Consider the following 11591-nt stretch of genomic DNA (forward strand, 5'->3'; position numbering starts at 1 on the left):
GATCTCCCTGGGTGTTCTGCCCAATGCCAAGGGTGATTAATTCCCCTACTGACTGCCAGTGGCCCCCAAGGAGCAGGGTCTTGGTTGTCTTTCCTAACGCTGGATCCAGGTGCCCGGCACCCTGCGATTCCCATCAGCCCATCAAGGCTGGAGCTGGGAGTGTGTCCGACTGGGATTTCGGCTTCTTCAGGGTGGCTTCTGCTCAGGAGCACAACGTGTGGAGCGCTTATAGGGTGCACACATGGCATGTTTGGGGCGCGCTCGCCGAGCACCAACCACCCCACAGAGGCCTCCGTGGGAAGTGCAGAGCTGCAGCCCGCGCTGCACACAGCTTCTCTCCCATGCAAGCCGTTTGCAAAAGCAGAGAAACGTGACAAACTTTGGCCTCGGGGCTGCGGCTCCAAGCACAGAGCCAAGGGTACTCTGGGCACAAGGGGTTTGGGACCTGCCACAAGAGGCCTGGTGTTTCTCCATGCCCTGAAATTCCTCTTCTCCTTAGCCAGCCCGGGAGAAACAGYGGGATCTATGATGCTGAACCGTCTCATTTCCTTCACTTTCTCTTATTTTCTGTCAGAAGAAAATGACCCAGTGCTCAGCGGTGAAGGAAATCAAAGAGTATTTTGACCTCAGCTTGGGCACGTTTCCTGCTGACTCTTGTATTCCTCTAATTCTCCCCTCCTGCTCCCATGTTCGCTTTCCTCCCATCATCTCTCATCCTGAGCATTCATTTTCTCTCCACCAGCGCAAAGGTCTCTAGGTCTACATTAAAGAGCTCCTCTGAGCAATGCTGAAACGCAACCCCCCGCCGCTTCCTTTAGAAAACAACTTCCTATGAAATGCAGCTGTTTGGAGCAGGTCGGCTGCTGTCTCTGCAAAACATGCCAACCACATTTTCCACGCTGAGCACAACCGTCCTTGCTTTTGTTCTCACTTGCGAGCGTCTGGAGAGAATTTCGGGTTTGAATTGGGCTATTTCTTACACACCAAGTATAAAATACACGTGCCTTTTTTTTTTCTGGAGCTGCCTTTCCACCAAACCTGGGAAATGTTCGCTCCGAGAGGTGAGGAGCATACGGCGGTGTGGAAATACAGCTACACCATCTGTGGTGCAAATGCTTATAATGTGACTCACCTTCCATCCCCTGATTCAGCAGCTGGGTTTTGATTGCACTGCACAAATCAGAAGTGGAGATCCTTCCTTTAAAGCCACTTTATCAGTTCCTGGCAACCCCTTTAAGGTGTTTCTGGACACAGGGGAAACCAAGAAAAAGGTGACACCTTCTGTTTACTTAGTTAATTGCACTTTGTTATTACTGAAAGTGCCGCTGTGGCGTCTGGGAACTCCCTCCGCTGCATCTTGCAACGTGCTTCCCTGCCAAACCCTCTCCGGGATGAGGATACGGAGAAGGGCAGAGGGAGAGGAAGGTCTGCAGGTGAACGTGGGGCTGCAGGAGGGAGCCCTGGGCCATGGTCAGTGCTGGCCCAACTGCCTGCCCAGCCTGGAGCCACAGCTGAAATGAGGGCACAGCCCTTAACAGCAGAAAGCTGCAAACAGCAACCACACACACTGTCAGGAGACCTTCAAACACACTACCAATGTAATGAATACACACGTGCAGAGATAGATGACGAGGTTAAATACCAACACTGATGGGGGTATCTGCAGTCATGCTCTGGAAATACTCTTTGCAAAATCAGCGGTTGCCTTTGCAGACCTGGCGCTTCAGTACAGAAGCCACATCTGGAAGTTCTGAACACTAGCCCTGTCCAGATGTGCAATTTCACAAAGCGGCACCCCAGGAGAAAACCCCAGAGCATGAACACCCACCAAAGCCACCTGCACGTGCCAATGGGAAAGGTGCACTGAGCATTACCTGGATCGAGGTGTGTAAAGGACCCAACGACAAAATCCAGCGTGGAAACAGCCAGCAGCAGGAGCAGCAGGAGCTGCAGGCGGATGATCCACTTCACGCCYGCCAGGTTGATGCCCAGCAGGCCCAGCAGGACAGCCAGGGAGATTCCCCTCACCGCCCAGATGTTGCTGAGCCCCACGACGTCTGCGATGGACTCGGCGAAGCCGGTGATGTACATGGCACCTGCAACGCACTGAAGGACACGGGGCCATGAGCGCCCCCAAACCGGCCACCCACGAGCAGGTGGGAAGGACAAAACCTTCCAATAAAGAACATATAACACATGTATGTAACACATATAGCAATAAAGAACATTGCATGGGCAACGGGGGGAAGACTGGGAATGAACGGCCTGGGCAAAGGGAAGGCTGCGCTCCAGCGCTAGCAACCCAGCAGCTTCCCCTGGCTTTAAAACGTCCCCTCAAACAGCGCTCCAAGGGAAACCACCCTGGCTCATCTGAGGAAGACATGAGTCAAGCTCTGCTCCCTTTGATTCCTCTGAAGGACGGGGTCCTARTTAAGCACCTGCCTGCAGAATGAGGGCGCGCTCTGCCCGCACCGCCTCCCAGGGCTCGTCCTTAGCTCCGTGTTTAGCTTGGATGTAACGCTGGGTGCTTCGCCGGCTCCTCGCCCCGTCACTGGGAGAGCATCTGCCCTTCGGCGGGGAGCGCGTTGTGCAACCCGCGTCCCCGGAGCTCTCGGCAGAGCTTTCATTCRGCTTGGTGCGGAGCGGGACGCGTGCTCCTCTCCGCAAGGCTGCAAGCCTGCCGGGAAGGGCACGGAAAAGCCCCTTCAGGCTTCACAAACAGGGCTGCGGGGCCGGCAGCCTAAACCCCAGGGCGGTTGTCCCCAGCGGCTGCCGCGGGGCRCCGCGGAGCCCGGCACGGGCAGGGCGGGCAGGCGAGGGCGGCCGCCCCGCAGGGCAGCGCCGCGGGCCCCGCTCCCCCTCTAGCGGCTGCCGGAGCCGCGGGCGAGCGAAGGACACGGAGCGCGGGAGCCGCTTCCAGCCGCCGGCCGGGAGCCGCTCATCAGGGAAAGACATCGGGATCCCGCGAGACTGCCCTGCTTTCATGGCAAGGCCTCACACGTGTCCCTTCTCCCTGTGGGAAGGACGTGCTGGAGGAGGCAGAGGGAGTTGCTGATGGTCTCTGCACCACAAACGCCCTTGAGGTCCGTCCCGCTCCGACAAACCAYGTGCTCAGCAGGAGGTCAAGGGATTCGGGTACCCACAAGGGCACTGCACGCTCTGCACAGAGCAGCACTCTCCTCACAGAGGCACTGGGCAAAGGGTTGCTCTGTAATAGTTCAACCTACTCCTCTTGAAACCCGAACCCAATTTCCAGGCTGAATATTCGTAGAAAATAATCTCCTAAGAGCCTCTCTAAACCTCAGCAAACCTTTCCTTGCACGGACAGTTCTTCCCATGACCCACTCTGAAAAGGAGACTGCAGACAAGAGCACCCAGCTCCAGGCTGGTGCTTCAAGCCGTGGTGGCCAAGCTCACAGTGTTGCTCTTGGTGGGAATCAGTGTTTCTCCGTGTGGTGGRTCCACTCAGGAAAACCTGATGAGGCCTCTCCTCTGCAACAGCATCACATGAAGGCAGCACAACCAGCCAGAAACACTCGCACAGACAAACTAACTGTTTTTCAGCATGGTTTGGCCACATGAGTGCCTGTCCCTCCGTTAGCATCAGGCAGTGAGCAATCCCTCACCACACAAGGCTTCAGCAGCCACAGGGCTATTTATTCCCGTCTTTCCTCAGTCACAGCAGGGTTTCACCTGCTTCTGCCTGGACTCAGCTGGCTACTGGCTAAGTGCTCTGTATCCAGCTTACTGCAAGAGAGCAGCTGATACCTGGTACAAAGCACATAGGGAGAAGAGGTCTTCTCAGCGCAGCCAAAAAGAAGRGAAATGTATGAGCTCTTGGGAGCAGGCTGAGCATTTCTAGGCAAGCTGGCAATTTCCCACCCTGCAGCCCCCCTAAACTGCACTGAATTCCTAGGTGCAGCCCAGCTTTTACGACCCTCAGGACAGGCTGCAACCTGATTGCTTTCCCAGACAGGATCCGCTCGGAGAGCTAGAGTGGAAAATATTACAGGAAGGATTCTCATGTGTGGCCCTTCTCCATATATTGGCTTGGAACTGCCTTCAATTTGTATTTTATGGATACTTGCTTTTAATCTGAAGAGAAAGGAGAAGAGGGGATTATTTGGGGTTTGTCTGTTCTTAAGGGCTTTCAGAGATCGCTGCAAGCCAACCATTTAAAAACAAACCTCAATAAAAATTCTTCCCTGCTCACCACATTTCATACTCTTCACAGCATCTTTACGGGGGGAGAGGGGGCTTAAGTCACTACAGATTTAAGAGACTGCTTTCCATTCTTCATGTTACTACACGCCACAGCTCCTTGAGGCCCTTGAGCTGCAACTCTCCCAGGAAGTCCATCAGCTGCAGCCCTTACCCACAACTTCTCTGTACATTTGTTTCTGGTGTCACACAAGCACCTTTCCCTCCTCAACGGTGTTTCTAGGGGTAATTCGGGCTCAGAAAGCAGGACTTGTGTGGTGGGCTTGCTCAGGCACCCAATTCCCTATTCGTTCTGGCCCTTGCAACGTGGCATATTGTAACTCCCACAGGGAGGCACCGAGCTGCAGGTGCCCCGGTGCTCTCCCATGCCATCCATCACCCCGGAGCAGCAAAGCACTCCGCTCACATGYGCCTATTGTGGTGATTCTTACAGTTCAAGTGATATTTTTTTCTCTTTTTTCTTTTGTTACCTGGCCAAAAATATAAAGGAGGCCAATGGTCCCTCCTACTTGACCTCCAAGGACAGTAGAAATCATGGAGTAGACTCCTCCGCTTCCGATGCTGCACCTCTCGCAGACCCCAATTCCAGATAAGACCGTTACCAGGGCAACCAAGATGACGAAGGACACCAGGAACATGCCCATTAGAATTCCAGTGTTTCCCTGTAATGGGAAAAAAAAAAAAACCCAACAACAACTAAGATCAACCCCGGCAAGGAAGATTACTCGGGACAGAAGTAAAACTCAACTTCTAATTACTAGTGATCGATGAACCTGGAGTCATTACAGAGTAAAAGGGAAAATAAAACCACACATTTTAGCTTGTATARTTAACATAACTCATTGCCAAATTTGTGTTTCCAATTAAGCTGCCTGAGCAAGACCTGTTTTGTTCTATGGCTGGACAGGTTTTTCCACAATAGTGTTTTTTCACTGGGTTCCTGCATGAATTGCTATTTTTGTCCTCTGATTTAAAAAAAAAAGAAAAAAAAAATCAAGAAATTCATCCAACTGAATGATTCAACTGCTCCATGCTCTRTTTGCCTGTTAGAGTTAGAATGAAATATAAAAGAAAGTATCAAAAACAAATTTTCAAAATTAAACATCTGGGAGTGGTGTGAGCTTTTTTTTTTTTTTATAACATTAAACTGGTCCTTCAATTTTTCAGAACATTTACCTCTAAAAGATCTAACCCTGCCAAAAAAAAAAAAAAAAAAAAAAAAAAAAGAACAAACTCCCAAAGGAAACACTGCGTGGAAGATAAACAAGAGCCTCATAAACCCTTGCACGTGGGGCGTTATCTGCACACAACATGCAAAGTAGCAGGTGCTCTGGCTCTCCCTTTACTCTTGAATAGTTTTCTTCGGGATATCCAGCCCTGCTGGAAAAGCTTCCGGACGTGGAGCAGAGGAAGTGCCAGGGAGGGTGTGCGGCACCCAAGGACACCCACAGCAGCGCCAAGGGCAGAGGGCTCTGAGCAAGAGCCTGTTCGGACGGGCATCACCTACATCTCTGGGGGTTCGGTTTGCCATTTATAGTCAGATTTTCTAACTTCTGCAGAATTGTGCCTTCCAAAAATTACAGAGGAGGCTGATTAGCAGCACCAGAGGCAGCAGGGCAGCTCTCCTGCCCCCAGCACTTCCCAATCCTCTCTCACACGGCTGCAAGTTGCCTTATTTTCCTCAAGTTGCAGCCACCGTCTCCTGCTGGCAGAAGGGTCCAGCGCAGAGCGGCTCCAGCGACACCCCGTGTCCTGCAGACGCCCAGTGCCCAACGCAGCACCAAGGCCTGGCTTCCTTTCCGCTGCCTTTACTCATGCCGCATCCACAGCACTCCTAGCCTTGCTGCTTCTCCTCCCACTCCTGCCGCCCTCATTCCCAAGGTCAGGACAGCCTCAATATGGGTTTGCTTGCTATGTGCAGCGAGAGGCTGCTCCTCCAGCTTTTTGGTTGATGTCCCAGAAATTTTCTTTTTTTCCTCCTTTTTTTTTTTCTGTGAGATAACAGAAACATATCCAGGATGTTGCTATCATCATAAAATCCTATTTTGGTTCCGTACCCYGCTGCCTCTGACAGCGGCTTTATCTGGTCAGCAGGGAACGAAGCCAAGGTTTGTTATGGACACAGCTGCTGGCTGGGTCACCACCACACAGTCCTCTACAACCGGACACTCCTCTCCAGCGGGACCGCTGCTCGTTTCCTTCATTGCTTACTCTTTTGCTTAGAAGAGTTAATAACCACGACACACTTCAGGGAGAAAGGGAAAAGAAAGGAAGAAAGGAAAAGCTTGCACGTGCTCAGCTCTGCATGTGCAAAATGGGCTTGCATTTGCAAACAGCCTTGGGCTTTTGCATGCGTTGGTTGAGCTACTGCCCAAGCCAGTTAATGGGCAACCCAATGGTTTCCCCAGCAGAAAGGGTTAAGGGTGAAAGCAGGAGAATCCGACTCGGTTTTGCAGATCCCTGGAGGGAGGACAGGGCTGAGCTGGCAACAACAGCACAGGGAAAGTGGGAGGGAAAGGCCCCGATTAAATCCCATGCTTATTTATGCATGCGTGCTAGAAGGTGTCACAGCCAGCGTGTGGTTAGTGTAGCATTAACRCAGTTGCTTAACAGTGTGGTAAGATCAGTGTCCCCCGGGACGCAAGTGGAGCCCAGGCTGGGCAATGAGCAGCCCAGGCCGAGCCTGGACGGGACCCACGCAGGACCCTGCTCGCCAGCCTCGGCGCCTCCTCCCTTCCTCGCACGCCGCCTTCCAGCTGCTCCCTTTCCTTTATTTACTTGATTGTTATTTGTTTGCTCCAGCAGGAACTTGCAAAGGAGATATGGAAGGAAAAGGAGCAAGAGGAAAAAAAGGAGCAAGAGGAAAAAAAAGAGCTGGGATAATCACTCCAGCTCCTTCACCAAAACAGATGGCACTTTCCCCACAAAGTTTCCATCCGCAGAGGCGGAGCAAGGGCAATACAAGGCAAAGCAGCGCTCACCAAGCTCGTCTGCATCCCCTGGGGAATTGGGCTGGACACCGAGCTCCAGTTTGCACCCTGACGCAAACTTGGAGCAGCCCCATTTCATCTGTGCTGTGCCACAGGCTCACTCTTCTCCGAGGAGCTTTCTTCAGTGTGGGCCCAAATATTCCACGCAATTTCCTTGTTCTCAGGGAATCCACTTCTAACACTCAGCACAAATTCCTTCCCAAAACACCAGGAAGACCTCTCCTGTGCTCGTGACACAAACTTGTGCTGTGACAGGAACTCTAACTAAAGCTCAAATTCCACCATTCCCTAAAGAAGTCTTCCCTCTCTTAAAGGGAATTTTTAATGGATTGTTTAAAAGGATTTTTTTAAAAAAATCCCTTAAAAAGAGATTAAAATCCCTTAAAAAATCCCTTAAAAAGGAATTTAAAGGGAATTTTTTTAAAAGGGATTTTTAAGGGATGGTGCAAGATGCTACATTAGGAAGAGCCCTACGTTGGATTGCAGCACAGCAGAGACACTTCTCCAGGCTCTGACCATTGGTGGGACACTATCCTGGATCCAAAGGTGGAAATCCTTCTGGCAGCAAGGGTGATTTCATGACTAAGGGCTCTCTCTTCAAGACAGAGGGACTCCAAGTTGAACTGACACGTTTGAAATAGCTCTACTTCAGGGGTGTTTGGAACACAGAAGAGTAGATGCAATTATAGCAAAACATTTTGCCTAAAAAGCCATATTTTGGTGCAACTGTACACCACAACAGCATCCCTGCTTACTTGCTAGGTTGGTTGGTTTCAGTTTGGGCAATTTTTTGTCCTTCTGGAGGTTGAAAGCCATTATAAAGACCACTTTAGCCTTCTATTTTAGCGCAATGCTAAGCAGAAATACCAGAGGACTTAACCAAGCCACTTCTTAAAATGAAAAGTGCAGAATCAAAAACGCTCGTGTAGGGACAAAAAAAAAGAGAGATAAGGATGTGAAGAGGGAACTACCCACCACCTAATGCACATGTTCAGCCATTGCGGCACTCACTCACCACAAGCCATCCGGTCCTCAAGAACAGAACCACTCCAAAGATGTTGATCATGCACGATGTGAAGACACCATCCCACGTGCCAAAAAGCACCGGCTCCCACACGAACAACTGGATCTTCCACCAYGGCTTCGTCTGTGTTTGAGGCACCTGGAGGAGAGCAGAGCCCTGGGGTTCAGCCCTGAGGCAGCTGCAGACGCCGTGCTCACCGTGACTGCCGCAGGGATGCTCAGCTAACCGCGATGCTGCTTCAGGCCCGTTCACCCACCACRGCGCTGAGCAGAAGGGGCTCCAGAGACACCCAGGGGTGGAAACGTGGGCTACGGGAGGAACCAGCTCCCCAACGTACCTGCTGTGCCTCTTCATGGAAGAGGTCCTGCACGTAGCCCTCGCTCCTGGTGCCGCTGGGGCTGAGCATCGTGTCCTTCGCGCCGCCGCTCCAGGCCCGGCCGCAGTGCCAACAACGGGGCCGAGTCGCGCAGAGACAAGGTCAGCTTTTCCACTCCGCCAAGCCCCTGTCCCGCTGGCTTCTCCCGTACAGAGAACTCATGGCTTTACTGCAGCTACTGAGAGAGAAGAGAGGACAGAAGGCGCTGCTGTGGCTTTGTGAGTCTGCAAGGGTTTAAATGTGGCGCCCAGTAACTTCACTGCATGCCATCAGGCTCCTGCGACTGGCAAATGCAGAGTATTGACCTCCATGTCACCATCTRAAAGCCATTAATCATTTCACGGCCCTGATTAAATCCCCCCCGCCTCCCGTTGCCTCCTCAAGTCCTGTTTAATCTCGCCCCTCAACAAGCATCTTTGTCACCTCTCTCTGTACCTCTTCTGTACAAGAGGTGGAAYTGAAGCCGTTCAAGGTGTTCACCACGGATTTACACACCGGATTTCKGATGTCCTCCTGCCACTGAGCTCCAAGCAGCTGTCTCCAGCAAGCCAGCCCCATCCTCCTCAGCAATGTTCAGATGTCCTTCCTCATGGTCATACCCACGCTTGGAGGACGGGCACGGTCCATTTGCCTGTCTGCAGTGACCTGACTTCCAATTTGTACCTGCCACAGGGCAGGCTCTAGAATTGGGTCAGGCTTAATTAAACACCAAGCCTGTTCCAGCCGAGCAGTGCCTGGCTTTATTTCAAGGATCACTTGAAGCATCCTTACAGGAGGGGAAATCTAGCGCATTCCCCTGCCTTGACACTGCTGGTTCCTCATCGGGCTTGTTCTTCCCCTGACCCTGGGGAGTTGCTTTCATGCATCTCCTCCCAGCTGGCAGGAAACCYGACTTTCCCCAAAAGATCTTGCCTGGCCACTGAGCAGCTGCCCAGGCCAAGGAGCCTGGCGGGAGCTCAACACAGCTGCACTGCACCTAGAAAATCAGGCGGGCTGCACAGAGTGATAAGCAGAGGGGGACGATCAGGCAGGGCCCTTAGAGAGAGACATTTATCTGGTTCCTCGGCTCTCCCTGGGCTGGCTGAGCCTCTTGGCTGGTCGGGCTCACGTGCTGACAAGAAGAACCAGTTGTGATCACACGCTGTGCTTGCAGCTGGACTCATCACCTGAGACCAGAGGCCCRGTTTGGGATAAGCAGAGCGTGGGAATCGCTGACTCCTCCAGCTTCCAAGCTAGAGAGACAAGGCAAGGAAACAAGCTACAAGGACCAGGCAGTCAAGGAAACCTGTTCCTTCTACTTCCCAGGGATAGAGATTAAAAGAAAGTGAGTGAAAACCACCTGGGGTCACCCAGGTTTTCTCCATCAGGGTCCAAATCTCCAGCTCCCCAACTAGCACTTCTACCACCTGGCCTCTGTTATTCTACTTTCACATTAAAATATAAAGCAATAAATACCAACCCTGCTGCTGTGTTTGGGCAGCAGCGGGTGTCCTGCTGMCCCTGGTACAACAGACAGCACAGAGGGGTTTGCCCCGTACACCGTCAAGCAGCACCGAAGCTGATAGGAGCTCACTGAAGTCCTGCTGCTTGCTCCCCTCTTTTCGTGGCAAATAATCCTTTACAATATCCCAAATGACTGCTGTTACTGGGAGATTGGGGCTTCAAACAGTGCAAAAGCAGCAGGAACAGACGAACTCTTAAGAAATAAAGCCAATGTTTTTATGCAAATAGTCATAGTAATAAAAAAGGAAGAGAAGAAAACACATAACATGAAATAAGATTACAACCAAATAGAAATATTCTCCTAAGCTTCCCCATGTAGCGCTTCCTTGCAAGACATTTCCTCACTAAATGATTCACTGTGGTCACACAAACCAGTGTTCTCACAGCAGCTCCAGATGAATGTGGAAAGGAAAGGCAGACCAGGCTCCACTAAAACACACCTTGCTGCTCAACCTGCTCCTGCTGGCTTGGTATATGACCCTATACAGTTCTGTACATAAATCCCTTATACCCAAGTCCCTTCAACACCACAAGGTCACCAAAGCAATGATTTCACGTAGGTCACGGCGTGAGACGCAGACGCGGGAGCCAAGCAAACAGCCCAGGACAAGCTCTGGCAAAGCCACCACGGTCATTATTCATCGCATGCAAACACACACACGTATTTGTGCAAGATCAGGGCCTAAAACCCGGCCACTCTGGGGCAGGAGCCTGTCCTGCACTATATGTGGAGCACTCCGAGCACAGCACGGCCTTCGAGCTGTGTTGGGAGGTGGATTTATCATTTGTGCAGGGCACCCACGGAGCAGAAGCCTTTTCTGCTCTACAGACTGGACTGCCACCCACCCAAAAAGCAAACAGYAATTATTTCCTTTATTACAGAAGACACTCTAATTCATAACTTAGTATTGAAAAATACTTTTCCTAAAGCTTCTGCCAAAGATACTAGCCAGTCTATGAATTAAACAAAAATATCTGTTTTACCTTTCCCAGAGCATTTAGTGTTAGGAAGCACATAACAGCATTGGAAAACCTCCTTGTAATTTTAGGAAAACTGTCACCTTTCTCTGTTGCTTTCACTGAGAGATTTTTATATGTGATTACTGAAGTGTATTCCCATCTTTCCAAGGGAATCATATTTTATTAATAATCACATTAAAGGCAGTTTTCGGGGCCAGATGTCACCGCTCGGAGCCAGGGAGCAGCTGGCTGATGGAAAAGGGAGAGGTGAGCGCCCTTCCAAACACAACCATGGGTGGTCCCACAGCCTCCAGCCTCAAGGGAGAGGAACTTCCAAGCCTTGCTCCGCACAGGCACCCGCGGAGCCACCGGCTCTGTATTTTTAGTAACTCCCCTGGATACCTCTCCCGSTTCCACTTCTTGAATGCACCTGGGTCTGGAGGAAGGTGGGGACAGCAGAGCGCTCCAGCGTCAGGCTGCGTGCAGGGGTGTTGGCACCCTGCTAAGCCTGACGCGT

General features: G+C 51.5%; 1 protein-coding gene across 1 annotated transcript in view; it reads right to left on the minus strand.

The window, feature by feature from the left end:
- The window catches only part of SLC12A8 (solute carrier family 12 member 8), a 43753-nt gene extending 34979 nt beyond the window's left edge, over positions 1-8774 (minus strand). Inside the window, exons 1-4 of the mRNA XM_026035036.1 lie at positions 8573-8774; positions 8227-8373; positions 4692-4883; positions 1875-2106 (exon numbers count right to left, since the gene is read on the minus strand). Coding sequence (XP_025890821.1) covers positions 1875-2106; positions 4692-4883; positions 8227-8373; positions 8573-8641 — 640 coding nt within the window. The 5' untranslated portion in view covers positions 8642-8774. The remainder of the gene's footprint in view (positions 1-1874; positions 2107-4691; positions 4884-8226; positions 8374-8572) is intronic.
- Between the last annotated feature and the right edge of the window lie 2817 nt (positions 8775-11591).

Source organism: Nothoprocta perdicaria, unplaced genomic scaffold, assembly GCF_003342845.1.
Source record: "Nothoprocta perdicaria isolate Ctin4 unplaced genomic scaffold, notPer1 scaffold_0, whole genome shotgun sequence".
NCBI classification, from domain to species: Eukaryota; Metazoa; Chordata; class Aves; order Tinamiformes; family Tinamidae; genus Nothoprocta; species Nothoprocta perdicaria.